This window comes from Sipha flava, unplaced genomic scaffold, assembly GCF_003268045.1.
Source record: "Sipha flava isolate LNK unplaced genomic scaffold, YSA_version1 130_pilon_pilon, whole genome shotgun sequence".
In the NCBI taxonomy this organism is placed as follows: Eukaryota; Metazoa; Arthropoda; class Insecta; order Hemiptera; family Aphididae; genus Sipha; species Sipha flava.
Window position 1 is genome coordinate 129823 of NW_020271756.1, and position 20574 is coordinate 150396.

At 27.1% G+C, this 20574-nt stretch overlaps 1 protein-coding gene across 2 annotated transcripts; it reads right to left on the reverse strand.

Annotated features, from left to right (window-relative positions):
• Window positions 1-285: 285 nt before the first annotated feature.
• On the reverse strand, window positions 286-20476 carry LOC112694579 (thiamine transporter 2-like). Of its 2 annotated transcripts, none has more exons than XM_025570096.1 (10): window positions 20089-20476; window positions 17083-17231; window positions 11592-11762; window positions 9759-9978; window positions 6777-6955; window positions 4480-4629; window positions 4259-4364; window positions 2686-2878; window positions 1633-1774; window positions 286-563 (listed from the first exon to the last, which is right to left on the reverse strand). In XM_025570096.1, the coding sequence occupies exons 2-10, from the start codon at window positions 17206-17208 to the stop codon at window positions 462-464; spliced, it is 1389 nt and encodes a 462-aa protein (XP_025425881.1). In that variant the 5' UTR covers window positions 17209-17231; window positions 20089-20476; the 3' UTR covers window positions 286-461. The 2 variants fall into 2 exon arrangements, with proteins under 2 accessions (XP_025425881.1, XP_025425882.1); XM_025570097.1 differs by lacking the exon at window positions 20089-20476 and adding an exon at window positions 18258-18337.
• Window positions 20477-20574: the final 98 nt, after the last annotated feature.

Here is a 20574-nt window from a genome sequence, read left to right on the forward strand (position 1 = left end):
TGAGAATATAATTATAAAAAGTCGAACTTTTTTAAAAATAAATAAAAATCTCGACATTTGTGTTAATACGGAATTAAATAAAAAAAAAAATTAAATTTATATTTGTTGCCCTTGAAAATATATACTTTTGTGTATTAATAGTAAAATCAAATAGAATGAGAGTTGATATTAATTTAGACAAGCTAAAATCACTTTTCAGATCAGTGTTTCTACGTCGTCGACCATCTTTAATGGGCCAGTAATATACCAATTAATATACTCGGTAAATTGAATATAACAACACAATGGACACTAAACAATTAATATATTAATGTGTTTTTAAAATATATACGACATTTTTACATAAAATTCGATAAGTCAACGTATTTATGTTCACGGAATCGTTGTCATGTCTTACGAAGTAGCTGCAGGTTCAATAACAATATCACATCATCACGATTCAATGTACACGTGCTTATTTCTCATGTGTATTCGACAATCCCTTCGTCGGTAAACAGTCTCAAAATGGCAGTGCTGCAGAAGAACATAGATAGGAACCCGTACAACATGGCGTATATCAAAAACTGAAAAAAAAATAATCGATCTCAATTTTGCTAGCATGGGCGCATTTAGTCTTATTACAATGTAATGTTTAAAATAGCTATATGCCTGCATAGTTCATGTAAACATTACATAATACGTATTATTAATATTATTAACGTTGAGTTATCTATGTGTTTATAACTGCACTTGATTTCAAACGTAATTTTCGGATTAGGAGCAATAAACATCAATTAATGTAAACATACGTGTGATACACTCAATACACTCGTATTGAAGAATGTCGGAATTTTATTCATCGTAAAAATGAAATGCGATAAAGTACTTTATTGAGTTTATAATAAAATTATAATTTAAAGTGATGGCGGTTTTTTTTTATTTTTGTACTTTTTTATTTTTGACACTGTTTTGAGTTAGAGATTTAATTTTCCTTTACTAGGTACTAGGTAGGTAAGTACAAGTATGTATCTCACAGTCGACCTAAAATATTTTTGTAAATTGTCTAATAAGTGATTGCGATCCACCATCTGAAGTATTGCTTAGCGTTGTTTCAGGTGGCAAGTAGTTTATTATCGACACGAGAAAAAAAAGTTAAGTATACATTAACTCTATGGACATGCATAGACAATCGTTTTTATGGTATGCAAAAGGTTACCATTGCTTCCTCTTCGGTTACTGAAAGTTATTTTAAGTGTTCGAAATTCCGATAGAAATATACACACAAATGTCTAAATAATTGTTTAATTTAAAAATTAAATTTTTTTTCTTAAAAAAAGTGACTGAATAAGAATATGTTTATAGTTATAACTGTCTTCATAGTTAAAATTTAAAATAAATTACGAAAAAAAAAATTAAATACATAACATTTAAAATAGTTTAAATAGTATAAATATAAATAAATATAAATATACTTCAATTACAAAATAAAATAAATTTGTTAAATAAATATAATTGATCATAACACGATTCTGCGTTCATTTGAGTTTTTAATTATCAATTGTCTTCAGGATTTAAATTTATTGCCATTTCTTACTCTGAAGTTAAAAAAATTAAGCTATTTAAGATTATGTAAAAAATGTTTATACAAATTACCTGTTGCGCTATAGTGATTGTAATAAAATGACCTTGAATAACTCCATATATGATTATGGTGTTAATGCATACGGCCAAAAAAGTATTAAATCCGAAAATCAGACCGTAGCATTTTTCACTTAATCGTTTGGCCACCTCAGATCTGTAAATTTAAATTTAAAACATTAAAAATGTTTAACTGTTTTATTAACGTGACGCGTGAACCGATGATATCGCTAATGATTGATATGGTATATAAATCGGTGTACCCGCTACATATCTTAAAAGGCGGTTATTAAATGGTAGTTCATTACGGTCTAGGCTTTACTTAAGACAAAGTGTAAAACAGTGAGAATAAGTTATCAGATTTATTTGCAAATTTAAAGACCCCTAACTTGTATTAAATTATCTTTTGCAGTGTAAGTCTTTGAAATAAGCAAATGTTACACAGGTGTAACTACCATGTATTAAGAGCAAAAAAATGTATTTATCAAGGTCAGATATTTTAATATTAGTAATTCACCCCTTGCATCGGATATCTGAATTCCGATAAAAGATACATCTTCAAAATAATTAACCGATGCATGTGTATGACTAAATACCAATTTGTGATATGTACCTACGCCGCGACGGAAAACACAAGATTCGATCTTATTTTAGAAGATGAGGGATATCCTACCTTGAAAGTTAAAAATTAAATGTATATATATTATAAAATCATTATTTTTTCCTTTCGAAACGTAGTAATCATTGAATACGCGTATAAAATGGTTGTGTCATAGTACTATTTTATTCCAATTCCTGTCCAATATCATACCTTTCAACTAAATATCGTTAATTTACGATAGATATACTTTATTTTTACTCATCGGTATCAACTTAATTTATAGCAAATTAGAAATAAAAATCATGTATTATGTAATATTTAAGTCAATGATTGAAAAATGGAAATTAAGTGCCGTTTTGAACTACCACTTCTTTAATTCTATACGTCAATATACGTTAGCATTTAATAATTATTATTAATATTATAGCCCAATACGACTTTCCTGATACTCTTATAATAAAACTCACTCGGCAATAGTCAACATAGTCTGGTACATCATTCCGTAAATTATGTAGAACGCATAGATGAACCATAAGTTTTTGCAGTAAACGCAACACAGCAGCACGCCACTAGCAACAACGGATCCAACTGTGAAAAATACGTCTCCGACAGAATACCAATTCCAGTTTACTTTGCTTATTGTAAATGCGGCGATGGCCCCTGGAAGAAATTTTCTGTTTTTATGAATAGAAATAAAAGTATAATTAACATGTTAAATAGTATTTGATGTATGTCGTATTGAATCTGGAAGCGCTTTAAAACCGAATCGTTAAATTTTTTCGGATACCAAAAACATTTATATGTATATTTACACTTTTTAATTATTTAAAATTTTTTCTTTCCACATCGGAATTTAGGTATATGATATGTTGAATGTGCCAAGTGATAGAATAAGACATAAAAGCTAGAATTAACGCATGATTTAAAGATTTATAACGATACTGTACGTAGTAGGATCAAAAAGTTCCCGGAATTTATTTATAAAAAAAAAACTATATTTCTTATCAAATATCTGATTATTGGAATTAAAATTAAACATTATTAGCTATCTATAAGTTTAGTCGTTAAAAGTACATTAGTCTCATGTGAGCCGTAGTTGAGTCCATACGAAATTGTGTTTACGCATTTTTTCAAAATATCACAATTTGAACAACGCGCTAACATTAAATTTTGTTTTAAACTTCGAAAAACTGTCGCATAAACGCTCGAATACTTGAAAACAGTTTATGACGATGAAGCATTAAAGAAAACAGCCATTTATGATTGGTTTAAACGGTTCAAAAATGGTCAAGAGTCACTTGAAGACGAAGAGCGGAGTGACCAGCCGTCAACTTCAAAAAACGATGAAACAATCGAAAAAGTTAAAAATTTGGTGCGATCAGATCGTCGTTTACGCATTCAAGGTATGGCAAATGTATTAGGAATATCGTATGGTTCAGTTCAAAACATTTTAAAAGATGATTTAGGAAGGCGTGTTGTTCAAATTGTGACATTTTGAAAAAATGCATAAACACAGTTTCGTATGGACTTAATTACGGCTCACATGAGACTAATGTACGTTTAACGACTAAACCTATATATAGCTAATAATGTCTATTTTTAATTCCAATAATCAGATATTTGATAAGAAATATAGTTTTTTTTCTATAAATAAATTCCGGGAACTTTTTGATTCTACTACGTAAATCCCGTCAAGTAACTATACTTGTATTTAAAATAAAGCGATTTTTTTAAAACAGTAGTTGTATTTTAATCATTTTCCCCGGGCTATGCTATCTTACTAAAATATATGACTAATCGCATGATCATTATTTTCGTACGTGTGTACTGGCCAACAAGTATTTAATTTGAACAAATACTTTAAAGCTTTAGTAAATACAAGTTCCGTTTTATGTAATATTCGGCCTGTCCCTGAAAACCTTGACGTCCGAGAACTGTTACGGCTCTCCACACCACCCTGGTTATTTATGGTTATGCCATAGACACGTTGAACTTTAAAAAATATTATACCGTCATAGTACCATATGGAAGACGATTTACCTAAAAGTGTATTCAGAGATTCCGCGGCGCCGTTATACAGGGTGAATTCGGCGTCATCGGTCTCTTCCAGCACGTACGTGTACAACACATTTATATAAGCGTACACCTAGAAAATATATCAAGTATTATCATGTAGTAGTATAGTATTATCATTTCTCGAACGACATCGAACTGAAAAAATAATACAAAAATTATAAGAATAAATATATTGCAATACTAACTTGTAAATAACCACCCATTGCTATCGCCCACCAAAAGCAGAGCTTACGGACGTATGGGTCGGAATATGATTGCTTGAAGTCTTTGTACAACGTCTGTAATACACTGTACTCTTCTTCCGTATTGGTGTTAAGTGGCGATACATTCGTTTTCTACAACAACCGCGGGTGAATATAAATCGATTAGTATCATATTTTTACAACGAAATTGTCACAGCTCAAAGTCAATATTTAAAAAAAAATTATTTTAGTATACAAAACAATAACTAAGTGGAAAACCGAAAAAATTGTTATAATCTATAATCGCGTTGCTCCACAGGTACAATACTTGTACGACTTAGATCATTTTGTTAATAATAATAATGACAGCCCATTTGAGTCAAATTTACCTGCGTAAACATTTTACAATAACAACTAGGTAAATTTATATACAATACTCATATTCAGTACAGATTATGCGAACCTCCTTTGTACGAACTCTTAATTATCCGGATGTTATTTCGTTTTGAGATAATTATAATAAAGTAATACATTTTTTTCTCAAATTATAATTAAGTAATAATAGTAATAATAATAAAAAATAAGATTTTATTTAAATGATAGTCGATTGTACGATTTTTTTTAAATTATAATCAATAGTTCATATTCTTTTTAAACAATAACAAATAATTAGTAGGTATACATTTTCAATTAACCAAGTCGTTAATGTAAAATATTTACGCCGGTAAATTTGGCGCAAACGGGTTGTCGGAAATAACATACCTATTTTTATTTTGGCGCAAATGGGCTATACCAGGGGTGGCCAACATGGCTATGTACATGAGTCACATGTATTAATAAGATTATATTAAGAGTCAAATTATCTAATCGGTACTTCTATACTAAAAAAGTAATTAAGAAAGCTAACAGTTGATAAACATATATACATATAAATAATTAAGTCAATGTATCGTTAAAATTTGACTAATGATCATCTCACAGAATTACTAAGAACTACTCTTACATCAATTCAACCAGATTTTAAGAAGCTTACTACAAAAGTGGACATGAAAAAAATACCACACAAACAAATTTAACTTGATGTTTAATTTTTTAATTTATTATTCATATAAATAATTTTTTTTTTTTATTTATTAATCTGTACACTATAGCCTCGTATCTATGCAATAAAATTTTTTTTTATAAATGTATATAAAAAAATTTAAATATTTTGGTTTTTGTAAATAAGACCACGAGCCGCATACGACTATGACGAGGGCCGCATGCGGCTCGCAAGCCGCAATTTGGCCACCTCTGGGCTATACTCAAAATAAAATAATTTTTTTTTTACGAAAATTAATGATGCCCATAGAATATAAGTTCATGTTTGGGATTATGAATCGTATAAATCATTAATGTAAACATAGCTGATTAGTGCAGACGACATTACAATTACAAATTTCTCTATAGGCCAGTGGCGTAGACATGATATTTGAAAGGGGAGGATCAAAAAAAGAAAACGACATAACTAAATGGGATGGAAAAATTGAAAAAATCTCCCATCCTCTCAAATTTTTTTTATTATTTTATAATTTTTTAAAAAATTGTAGATAGTAAAATATTTAACAATAGGAACAATCTGACGTCTGATGGCACTGTTATTTTTGTAATTTTTGTAAATGTGGGTACAATTATGAACTATGTTTCTCCACGAATCAATGATAGGTTCAATAAATTATCAATTATCCCGTGAATTTCTTTTTTTTTTTTAGGTTTCAGATAAATAAATAGAATGTACTATGTATACGCGGTGAACTAAATCCGTAACGATAATGATCTCATTCTCTTTTCTCATAACAACGATAGTATCCGATAATATTTTAAAGCCCAGGTTACATACATAATGTTATATACATAGTATTGTCTCTATAAATTATAAGATAAGCTATAAAAAAGTATAATTATAGTCGTCATTGGCATTTCGACCAAAATACCAAATAAACATTACTTTGGTGTAAATAAACGAAAATAAAATTATAATGGTTTTCAGTGTTGACTAAAGTGTCAAAATTCAATAGCTCAATAGATTCACATCACAAAATATTTTTTATAGTGCATACTATATAATATAAGGAAAAACAAAAAATAATTAAATAATAAAAAGCTAATGGGGGGGATTGGACCCCCACGTCCCCCCCTTGTATACGCCACTGCTATAGGCGATTAATTCTACGATTATATGTTTATAATGCATGTGTTATTAATTGGTAAACATGATGATGATTTAGTTTATTTGCAAATTAGCTTTATTTGGTAAATACCTGATTGGTGTTAAGCGAATCGACGCTTAGTTGATGTGGGTATTTGTATTTTTCTGGGTTATATATGGTGTCGGTAGATTGAGTCATTATAGAATCGTCCACTTTTTTCCTCTTGTGGAAATAAAGACTCTGCTTGACTTTTGGTAAGAAAATTGCCCACACAGCCGTTGATGACATACCTTAAAATGTACATAACACAGTCTCAAAAATATTGTGGAATATAATTCAACCGATACTGATTAATTTTAATAAAATTCTTATATTTATTAAACTTTCAAGCTCTATGTTTAAAAATGTAATTCAACAACTTCCCTTAGAATTATATATACTTTAACTGCATTTTTATTCAATATAAAAATAATGACCTTATAAATTCACAATAAATTTACATAAAATCAAATGACCCTCTGAATTTGAAAAATTAATGATTTCCTTTTTTATTATTTAATTTTTTTTTTAATCAATATTACAATTTATATTTATATTGATTGTTATAGTTGTAGTTATTATTAACTAAATAGTGTAAAAATATTACACATACAATTAGTAATCATAGACATACTCGTAAATGATACTATATTTATCACACTTAAAAAATACATTAAAGGATAATTAAACAATTATTATGCATACATTTCAAAATATATATATATATATATATATATATACGATCAGTAAATATCTAATGCGGCTGATTAAAGAATTAATAGTATACTCTAAACCAATTACTTAATCTACAAATATTATAATCTCCAATAGTAAAAAAAATAGATAATAAGTGTAACATATTTTTTAATAATAGTTCTCATTGAATTTTAATTAATAGATAAAAATCTATCAAAATTCTGTTTGTGAAAATTCTTATTATAAAATAGCATAATAATAATATATAATAATAATAGTCGAATTTAACTATACAAATATTAGAACAATTTTTAATCAAACTATGTAAAAGATGATATTTTGAAATATTTGATTAGGTAATTTGAATTTTTGTTTATTCTTATTGTATTATTCAAGGACGAAAAATATTCGAACAATAATTAAATTAATTTTACTAATGTAGTCAAATTTTATTTACGTATTATTTTTATTAATAATTAGTGTAAAACTATTATAATAAAGTATACCAAAATAGTATTTGATATACATCAGAAGTAAATTTAAATCGTTCAAACACATTTTGTACATTGACAGTACAATATTATACTAATACTTAAAGCCTTTATAATCTATATTTTCTTTTAATTTTTTAAATACTAGAATTCGTTGTGATAAAATCGATTTATTTCTTACGCGTTTAGGTTCACTATGATAACATCATAGGTTCAACTAGAGTTATAAATCTGGGGAAGGCTACAACCCTCCTACCAACACTTAAAATAACCTGTAGATTACCTCTACTCTTATATACCATGTTAATATATTTTAGATTCTGAGCCAAGTTGGATTTACTGCACTGGTCCTTTTTTGTATGTGAAACTATTGTGAGTTAAGTATGCTGTGTGCGGTATGCCATGTATAACATGGAATATTTACGAGGGGGCTAAAACGTGGTCCGGTTGGGCTTAAACGCTTTTATTTATATAAAATATTTAATTTCACACACAAAAACATCTTTATTTTTATATTAGATTTAATGATTTAATATTTATTGAATGTTTTATGCTAATTATAATATATAATATATAATAATTATACCTGTTGACGTATTTTATTATTTAAACCCACAACATTATTATAGAAGATTTTTTAACTCAAAAAACAGGAATTTTTGATGATAATAAATTGTTTTTAGAATTTTTAATAATCTAGATACTTCAAGCTCTCAATTACATCATTTATTTATTTTTAATTTGAATTATGCAAAAGGTCCCCCATTATATACAGCTATAACATATAATTAAAGCCTTGAACAAATTTAATAAATAACAATTAAGATACATTTATTTATAGATAATTATTTTTCAAGCTATTTTACTATCTTTATTATTTTATTACATTAGGTGCATTCAATTAGCTACTTGTATCCTTGCCTATTTATTTTTTTTTGCGTTATGAAACAATAATATTATAATAAAATGTTTGTCTTTAAACAGCGAACATGATTAATTTACATAAATAATGTTACTGAAGAACATGCTATCAAGAATCTATCAAGTCTCATTTAATTTGACCAAAACATTTTTACATGGTTTTTAGATAATTATTCTTTCAAAATAAACTTTACTTCAATACCTTATTCAATTTTTTAACTAATTTATATATATCGTTATTATTTTCTATTTTATTTCAACTTCTAATATAGTCTAGTTATTAAAATATTATATCGTAATTATACGATGGTTACTTTATTAATTAATAATTTAAGTACTAATACTATAAATACTACTAATACTACTAATAACTACTAATACTATTAATACTATAGTGCGAATAACCAAAAGTACCTACTAATACTAATGATTATCCGTACAATATATGATAAATAATTATTTGCATACAATAAAATTCGTAAAAAATTTTTTAAATTTTTAAATTAAAGCACCCTTGAATGATAAAATATTATTTTCGATTTCTTACAGTGTAGATATTAGTCGTATATGGTGTAAAAGTTAATAAAAATACACTGTTTTTTTAAGGTATGTAAATATAATATACACTATAGAATTCAGGCGTAACGGTATATTAGGCCAACTCGATTAATATCGTATTTTGTGGTCTCAACAAAATTAAATAGATTACTTTACACATAAAAAAAATATAATAAACCAAAAGTTTCTACCTATCCTTTAACTGTCGTTATTGTTATATTTAACTGTACTTGGTAAAACTATTGGAGTACTATAATTTGGTTGTGTGGTTTAAAAATTCACGCAACTACACCAATTATTGTGTTTCCAGTTGTAGAATATTTTATTATTAGAGTATTATTATTATTAATAATAATAATATTAATAAGAAGAACTCAGCGTTAAGTACCGAAGATGGACAAGTAAACAAGTAAGTTGAATGGTGGAGATCCGAACGCCATGGCAAGAAGTTGAGACACACACGATGAGAAAAATTTTCCAGACAATGTTGCAGCTCTAGCATGCCCAGTAATTTTTTGGTAGTATTGTTTATCTTCTACCATTGCGTATAAGTATCCAAATAAAGCCACTTCTGCGGAGAAAAAGAATCCATAGAACGCCTGTCCAAACTATAAAAATTTAAAAAAATGTGTTAATAAAGTTATTACGACTCTACAATTTATTATATTTATAATAATTAAACCGGGGTCATATGATACAATTTAATTTTAAACTATTTTACATTCTAAGTGAAGGAGAAATGTATTGGTTTTGCCGTGATATGTGTAGTTTTTTAATTTTTTTGTGTCTGTGTACTTGATTTCAACCAGAAAAAATATTCCAATCATTGTGATCTTAAAAGATTTTTAATATAAAACTGTTGTCTAGCTAATACTTGAAAAGAAGCCATTTTAAGAATTTCAAAACTACCATTTAACAAAAAGTCTTGAACATTTAATGCAAGTATCCTTATTTACGTATAATACTGATCAAAGAAGAAAAATTGAGCTTAATTAAAAAAAAAAAACAACAATACTACAATTAATTTAATATTACATTTTGATAATACGATAAAAATCACGAAAAAAAAAAATTACACAATTTTTATAATTAAAGCTTGAAAATTTAATTCAAAATTTTTCATAAGATTTTATTTGTTGCAAAAAAAAAAAAATACTAGAAACTAGAAAGTTAGAAAAATGTTGTATTAGTATTACATCAAATGTAGACGTTAAAACATTTCATATTTTGGAACTATTTGAATAAAGCTTGGTCTGTCTAATCTGTCTATAAAACTTTGAAATTTTAGACTACCCCAATTTTAAGAGCATTTTTTTTTTTCACAAAATTTTGAAAATAAAAAGTTCAACCATCTTAATAAGAAATTAGATACTATTACTAAATCAACAATATTTAGAAATATAAACTGATCCATCCGACCTCTTTCATACAGAATTGTTTTTCGATAGCAATATGGTACATTTGTTTCAAAGACCATTTCTGTAATATTATACTCCGATCTCTCTTAACCAACGTAAGAATTTCGTCCATTTTTTTAATATTTTTGGACGGTCGTTGATTAGAGACTTACTTACTCATCATTTTTTAAATATATATTTCGATGAAGTTTTTTAATTGTAGCAAAAATGTTTTGGAGATTTTTTGAGTATCAGACATAGGATTTTATGTAAATGCCTAAGTGTGAATAAACGAGTCAACTATTTATCTAGTTTAATCCTTGAACTCATTCAATTTTAAAACAGATTAAGATATGTTTTTTTTTGATTCTTTCGATAAGAACCAAACAGAAATATCCGTCAAACGTTATCAGGAAGAATAAAGGAATTATAAATTGGTTATTGTATAAAATTGAATTGTACCTAATTACTAACATTGAAATATGACACTGTGATCTTATTTTCAAAGGTGTTAAGTTATTTGTATTTATATAATAAAATATTTTATCAATAATACCTTAATTCACTATATTAATATTAGTGTAATAAACTAATAAAATTCGTGTAAATAAGTGCAAATATGTCCATTGTTAACATACTTAGTGTCCTAGAACAATACCTACACCTAAACTGCAGTAAGTACTTATAGTGCTTGCTTAAGTTATAAATTATAATCCTTTCGGTATGTTTAGGCGTTCTATTGACTCTTAATAATTGTAAATATTTTTTTGTTGTTGCTAAATATCTGTTGTGAAAAACCATTTAAATTAATTCATTTTCCTTACCTGTATTCTGAGTTTTGAAGGACGATTTGTTATGGCAACGTAATGAAGTATTCCGCCAATCCCGTCTACAATTAACACTGGTTTGTATCTAACATAATCCGTGACCAAAAATATAATTATGATCAACACAAACATAGAATATGATCCCACAGCATAGAGTTCTTTTGGGACCTAGTAACACACAAATAAATATTCATTATTTTAGAAGGCATAGTACTATACATACATATACTACTAATATTATATATCAACATATTATATTTATAGCTAATACGTCGTCAATGAGTAAAATTTTAGAAAAAACCTAAAAATGTAAACTAACATACAAATATCTATATTCGATTATTGTAAAATTAACGAATGTAACATATTTGTATAGTATCTGAAAAATAGTAACCGGACAGCTTATAATGAACTCAAAAAATCATAAAAATTCTAAGCACAGACACTGCACAGAGACAACTCAACATCATGGCCATAGGCGCAATTTCAATAAAAAAACTGAGGATACTTAAGCTCTGTATTTATTGGGTATTTAATTTATATTAAAACCATAAGGATTTAATGAGCCGATTTTTAAATAAATACAAGTAAAGATTCCGATGGGGTTCCTGTTTTAAAATTAATTTAAATTAGGGTTTTGGTGAACTCGACAAAATTTGAATCGACGAGTAACATTATTTTCATTTATATTTCATTACAGTTTTATACTCTAATAGTTAAATGTCTGATGACAAAAATAAGTTTTTGATTCATCAACACGAACATTATTTGAGGGTGCTGATTGTAAAATAGGGGGTCCTAATACCCACTAAGGGTAGGAAAAAATACAACGAAGTGATTTGTTTTGCAGTTTAATTTTTATTACTACTATCTACTATTATTAATCACTAGACAGAAAATTCAAAAATTGGTAAATTAAAATTCTTTATAAAAAAAAAAAAAAACTTAAATCTACTTCATAGAATTAAAAAATATTGTACAAATGTATGGAAGATGTATGTTATAAACAATTATATTACTTAATGTCTTTGTGGGAAATCTTGAGATATATTATTTTATAAATTGATGAGTAATATAATAGGTACATACATTATGTTTTATTTTTTTAACTATTTATCCTTAGTATGGCAGTAATAAACAAAATAAATGACCCTCATAATAATAAGTTGTTCATATATTATGAATACTTTAAACTAGTTACATAAAAAGATATTATTATTATTATTATTATGTTCCAATTAAACTATTAATTATTTATATTTTTATTAATTTTTGAGGTCAATTAAAAATCCCAACTGACTTAAATTGTATTTTAGCTCAGTCAAAATAGTTGTTGTTTTTTAAATATTGATTTTTATCTGATTTTCACCATGTAATTAAAAACATTTAATTTTAACCTTTATGTTAAATGTGGTATATTTATTTTACGTTACCTACCGAAAAAATGTAATCAAATTAACCTTAAATTTCTAGATCCTGATAATATTCAGAAATCATAAACATTGATTTATTTTATAATATTGTGGAAAATAATTAATAATTGGGATAAAAAAAACTTAATTCGTAAATAGCAAAAATGACTATTACAAAAACAAATTATGAATAATTCTAACAAAATATATTATTAGCTCTATAATGAATTTTTATATGAATATTGTAATGTAATACATTCATCACGAACAACATGTTAATGAAATATAAAATATTTACCTCCCACAACTATGATAATTACATTAATGTTTCCATTAAGTAATTTATAAGCCAATATTTTTTAGAATAATAAAATACTAAAAAATTTAATTAAAATTAAAAATTATTAAATGGTTAATACTTGTAAATTAATATGTAAATAAATAAACAAAAATAAATAGAAATATAAACTATTTATTTATTTATTTATATAATAATATTTTTTACATTCTAATAACAATTTCTACATGGTTAAGTCACATACTTCAACTCTGGTACAAGTGTAAGATAATTATGATTTATTCGTCCATCAATAGTTAGTTATATTTTATCATTATCATAATAAATCATGGAATATAAATATTACGTTATGTTTTTGTAATATTATGAATTGTTTAAATAAAAACTTTAGTCTGAATGGGACTAAGTAAATTGCTTACCGATTTACCGAAAAAGGACTAAAAAGCTATGCGAATCGTGGCCCGAGTATTTTAAATCATTCTTGAATTCTGTCCCAGAATAGTAGTATGTATATTCTGTCACCATTTTTTAAAATTACAGGGAGATTTGAAAATTTGAAATTCTTGAGGCAGCAAAAATGGATCGAAATCCCGATTTTACTGTGTAAATTAGAAAATTCATAAATGCCTCATTTTCAGAGCACGGTAATATCGAAATTTTGACCCATTTTTGCTGCCTCAAGAATTTCAAATTTCTCTGCAATTTTAAAAAATTACGACAGAACATACAAACAGTGGCGTAATTGTGGGGGGAGGGCAAGTATCCCCTCTGACCATTTTTTGAGGGACAAAGGTATAATTTTGCCCTCTCAGATAATCCAACAGTACAAATAGCATCTTTTGTTAATGAATTCTTATGGATATTATTTAACAATATTGGTACCTAGTACATACTACCTACAATTTATGTTTATCTAAACCAGAAAATGAGTTAAAAGACTTATGTAAAATCAAACAATTAGATAAAGTGTATAAAATATATAAGTACAATCAAAATATGTTTTAACTGGTGAGGGGGAAGGGTGTCAGGGTTTTGGTAATAATTAATATATTATATTGCCCCCTAGGTTATTTCCCAGTTACGCCACTGCATACAAATATAGACTACTCAGAATTTCTAGATAAAGAATAATCTACAATGTTCATAACAATTTTGAAACCGTTTTTATAACTCATTGGTCATCATTCGATTAATTTAAAGTCTCTGTTCATCTTTGTATGTTACTAATTTTTAATATATTGAATACATTAAATTTAATCAACGTTTTAACACTTCAAATGGAAACAGAATCTGGAGTAGAAAAAATATAATACACTTGTCAATATTATGTACATAATGTGTTGATTTTTATATTATATTGATAGCACGGTGAAATATAAGGCATTGAACCCATATAGCATAAAAGAAATACCTATAATGTTATATAATGTTTGATATAATCTGCACTTGAACGTTGGAATGATAATTTATTAGATTATGAAAAATCTTGATTTTTTTCCACGTCAATGTTTTTTGTAATATTACATTTTTAGCAATATTCTGGAAACTACGATTAATAATGTATAAATATTACCTACAGTAAGTTTTAAAATCACTCTATAGCTTACCTAACTATATAGTTAACTAGGAGGTGTATTTACTTTATACCAATATGAATGAGTAATAAATATGTTTTGTACAATGATTTCTGTTATATTATGTCTACATTAGGTATAGTTCATATTAATTCAATTAGATGTACAAACATTATAGACTATCAAAATCAATATAACTTTTGAGTTTAATAGCTTGTGTTACGTGATATCAATTGTCTAAATTCTAAACTTATGAAATTACTTTCTTGGTATACGAAAACTTCAAAAATTATTTACCAAATATAATTAAGCTGACGAAAATTAGGTTAATCTAACCTAAGGTTTATCTTCAGTGAATTTCTCTCTCTTTCGGGGAGCAAAACTTTTCTGTATACAATATTTCTCGTATTAGTGCCTCCTTGAATCATTCTATAATATGTATAGTTTATTAGTTCGTAATTTTATTTCAAATATTGAAAACTAACAAATAACGGTCATTTCTGTTCAAAGTTCTGAAATATTTACTTGAACAAATTATTTTATATTTTCAATTAGACAACGCTTGTTACGATTTATGGATACTATATTTATTTGTATACAAAAACCGACCATTTTTTTTTTTTGTACTAAATTAACAAGAATTTTTTCCTTCTAGCTCTTTGATAATAATAAATCATATTAATTTTTGCCAGTCAATTTATTTTTGTTGCAATAAATAATAATACGGGCAATTTTTTTTACTCGCACTCGGAAAATGTTTAAATACATATAAATAGTTGTTAATTCATATATATCTCGTAGTCAATAAAGAAAGAGAATATCATTTAATTGGTTTTGTCTGTTAGTTTATTGAATTTATACATTTAAACGTAGCCAAAACAAATATTTGTAGATAGTGCCGTAACTTTACCACTCGAGGCCCATGTGCAAATCAAAACCTTGAGGCCACTAATCATTAAACTTTTTTGAGTATATGACCTTTTGAGGCCCCTTAATAAATAGTTCGAGGTCCGGGGCCCGTGTGCGTTGCACCCTCTGCATACCTGATTTTTACGGCACTGTTTGTAGACCAAGATTTTTATATTCGATAGATATTAATATTACTTGTATTCTTCTACACATAACTCAAACCAAAAAATATCGTAGGTTAGTTAAAAATCTCGTTGAGACACAGACCCGCAACCGTCCTAGGGTACCATATCTACATATTGCAACAGTCAATTAAACAAATTATAACTGTGCTGCCCACTTATTAACGTGCTCGTTCAAGTAAAATAGATGTCAATGTTCTCCGCAAGTTTTTCAGTGTTAAATAGGTGTTTATATATTTTTTTACATTTATTTTGAGCACGTATTGAATATTCATACTCGTGCATTACGTTTAATACAATAAATCATTTAACCGTTAATCATTTTTTCATCAGCATATTTCATTGATATTTAAATCATTACAAATTCAAATATTTCATTAGAATTACAAGGTACAGAATTTTTTTACTATAGTTTTCAGATCTACTTATTTTAAAAAAGAAATTCGACAAAATCACTCGACATGTTCATATATCTCTACACACAATGTAACGTTTCAAAAAATTACATTTTATTTTTTCGTATAATATTATTAGATTTTATATTACATATACAATATAAGTTCTTTTATTGTCTTACAGAAAACAATTATAATTTTTTTAAAGGTAAAAAAAAATGAACTAAAAAAATCGATTCTAAATAAACTGTTGATTTAGTACGTTGGTTTAGCTTGTCAACAATCTAAAAATATTTGTATTATATATTAAACATAAATAAGAATTTTATCAGATATAACATTGACTATTTTTCACGAGATCATCTGATAGACAAATTAAAAAAAAAATTAGTTTTTAAAACCGACATAATTATCTGAACAAATGTAATTAGTTCACTAGTTAAAAAGTTACTTACGGTGATGTAATATGAATCGTATTAATTTTAATATTATTATAATTATATCGAAATTACAAGTAGCTTAAAAGCAAAAGGTTTAAGCTATTGATTTATAAAACAGTAAAATATTCAATATTATTTTTGACGTTTTGATTTTCGCGAAAATGATGCCTTGATAATTTTTGTTCAGTATTTAATACTCGTTATCAACTCGCTTAACTAATTTAATCTGACTCTTTAATAATAATTTACTTGTCTAATAATATAACATGTGTAATTACTTGCTCTACTGTACAATTAATTAAAGGACTTGTCATATACGCTGCGTAAAATGGTTCGATGGGTCTAAATTCTCGGATGAATGCAAACACACCAACGAAAAAGGATATTTTCTTCCAGTTCTCCATTTTTCTTTGGTTTGAAAAATTATCTATAAGAATAAAATAAAAATTATTTAAAATTAATAATTTACATTTAACATACATAATTATTATTCATATCATTAAGATAAAATATAATAAACCTTCATTATTTAAATATATATATTTTTTTTTTATTGTTCTTGACATTTTTGAAATTTCTGCTTCGACTAATATGACATTAGAATTACATTTGTAAAAAAAAAAAATAGATCAAATAATACAATTTAAATTCATTATTTAGTTCATTATGTACATTCTAATTATTGAATATTTTAGGTTTAGTTTTTAAAAACACAAGTTACTGTAATACAGTTAGTACAGTTTATAAAAATACAATGATAATACTTCGACTTTTGATTATTCGTATGAATTAAGTTTTAATACTAATAATAATTTTAAATTGTTACATATTCTTTATTAGATACATATATTACGTAAATAATTTTTCATATAAAACATTTAATTAATAAGTAAATATAAATATTATATTGTAAGTATATTATATTTAAAAAATGTAGTTCAGATTTAAAATTTTGTCATAAAATATAAAGTATAAAACATCTGTTTAAATTTTAAAAACTATTAATATTGTGCAATCAATTATGTGCTACATATAGGGATACATAAAGGTACAATAACTCAATTTTAAAAGTAATATCCCCCAATGTTGGCTTAATTGTTTATATTTTTAAAAAAAACATTCTTATTCAAATGGTGATTTACATTTATGGTAACGTTTAAAACATTTAAAACGTAAAATTACCTGTTTCATTTGCATTTATTTATTTTCATTTATACCCATATACCCATGTTATATTGTATTATGTAACAGCTGTATATTTTAATATTTTAATTTTATTGAAAATTTAAGATAAAATTAAAATATTGAAAATTTAAGATTATAAAAACCAATTGTGTTCAAATTCAGAATAATGTATACTTACTCAATATTTTTTTTCAAAAATAAATTAAATATATTTTAACTTTTATATTAATTTATTATTAATCTTTTAAATGAATTATGATTTACGTACTTTAAAAGACACACCATTGCACGAGCGCTTGACGAACGTTTTTAACTTGACGAAATTAATGTTTTATATAAATAACACACGTGTTTAAAATTAAGGTGTTATCAACAGACTTGATCGAACGAAAAAAACCGTTTGTCGATATTTGACGCATTGTCGATTTCGCAATACGTAGTGTTATTTCAACGTTTGTCAAGAGCATACGATTATAATCAGTGGTGTATTTGAGGGAGAGGGGCGATGGGGGAAATTACCCCCCTCCCCCCCCGAGAATTTTTAGACCAAGACAATTTTTATATAAGTAATAGATATTTTATTAAGAAACAAAAATTATGATTTATTTTATAGTATTACTACATTTGAAAAGTTTAAAACTTTACACTAATTTAAATAACGCAAAACTCTAAATTTTTCATAACGTTTTAACTGTCAATAACTGTAAACAGAAATTTCTTTAAACGTTTAAATTTGAAGGGCTACGGGGAAAAACGATAATAGTCAATATTCCTAAAATGTTCAGTATTGCAATTTTAAAGTTTCAGAACTCAAAACCCAAGAAATAAAGAACGAAATATTTCAAAAATATTTATTGTGGTTATAAAACTAATTTTACGTCATATAACGAATAAAAAAAATAATAATTTTACTTTTTAAATTTTAGAAAAAAAAAAATAAAAATAAAAATACTGACATATATCTTTTCTTCCTGTTATGCATCTTCATTTTCGTCGATTGGTATATTATCTGCACACTCTACATCTACGTCATCTCTATCTGTTTCATCTGACTTGAGTGCAGCATAGAATTGTTGTGCATCCGAGTTGGTTAAAAATTGCTTTAGGTGTAGTAGGTTATTAAGTTTTGCTTTTTTCATTGGTAGGGGACTATCATATAAAGGAACAAGAGTAGTATTCTTATTTATTTTATTTTTTCGATTCCTTTTATTAGTGGCGCGAGTGATGACAGCTGATAAGTAAGGCCCATGATATGTGGACTTATGGTTTATAAATCGAGGTTTACTTTCCTCAATAAGTAGCACTCGAATGAGTCTCGTTGGAATCGGGTTTTTCGTTGGGTATAAATCTGACTTTGATCATTTTTTCACGTTTCCGCTCGGACTCTGTTCTTTTTTTGCCTTCATGGTAATATTTAAACCTGTATTATATTATTGACCGTGATCTTTTTTCCCTAACTCGATTCACGTCACAATTCGTTCAAAAACCAACAAACAAGATATTATATTATCTGATTATTATTATTTTTTGACTATTATCGTTCTTCCCCGTAACCCTTCATTTGTATAACGTTTAAACGCTTAAAATGAATAACGTTTAAATTATTTTTTAGCGTTAAACGCTCAATTGCTTATAACGTTTATATGTCCCATAACGATAAATAATGTATATTATTTTGATTGAAGACCCATTCCATACTTAGTGAAAAATTAGATAAAACACAAGCGAAACTTTCAGAACACAGATGGTGTTAAAAAAGAACAACACAAAAGACCATTCTAAGTGGATCCGGCATTAAATTAAAAAAAAAAAAAACCACAAATATTAAAGATTCGCCTGAATTAAAGAAAAAATTTGAGTCGCCCCTCCCCCTAGAAATAAGTCTAAATACGCCCCTGACTATAATACATGATGCGGTCATGTGAAAAATTAGTGCTAATCTCGGCCGAGTGCCCGCGAATGATATTTCAAACGTTCATCACCGTTCATCTTGTGCCCGCACGAATGCACTGTATTATATTTTTTCTTGTGATAACCATTAAAAGTACAGTCGTGCGCAATAATAACGATAATAATAATATACGTTTTATAATACTCACTCGTGTAGTACGGGGAACGAAGTTCGGGAAAATTCGAACCGCGGACCGGTCGTCTGTCGCTCTCAGAACAGCTGTTGGTGGTAGTGCTCCGCGTACCGCCGAACAACGTACGTTTTGCACAATAACTGCCGAGCTGCTGTTCTTATACGCGAGCCGCCGGTGCCCGGCTGCACTCTTGACATGTTAATCCGCGCACGGCAGAGATAATCGAAAGCGTCGCTACGGTTTTTTTTTCGTTTTATCTCCTCGACTAAACTGTTATTGTACCGCGGTTCATTCGGCAAAACGCCGCGCAAATGGATATCACACCGGCCGGCACGAAGAACGACTGTGTTGCGCAACCGCGGAGCCTGTCTTGATGCCGTGTGCGTGCGATCTGTTAACAGCAACGAGTAACGAAGAATATATACATATGTGTTGCAACGTAAATGGTCGGGCTGCCCCGCGATGTGGGAGAAGCAACGACGACGGATTGGTCGGTTGGCA

What these genes read in the sequence shown, in the direction of transcription:
- LOC112694579 (XM_025570096.1), bottom strand. Translation starts at nt 17,208, where the DNA reads ATGGAGAACTGGAAGAAAATATCCTTTTTCGTTGGTGTGTTTGCATTC. An exon ending in TTAATTGTACAGTAGAGCAA is followed by an intron (nt 11,763 to 17,082) that starts GTAATTACACAT and finishes GTGTGTTACTAG; the next exon opens with GTCCCAAAAGAACTCTATGC. An exon ending in TGTTTACTTGTCCATCTTCG is followed by an intron (nt 6,956 to 9,758) that starts GTACTTAACGCT and finishes GTACATTTTAAG; the next exon opens with GTATGTCATCAACGGCTGTG.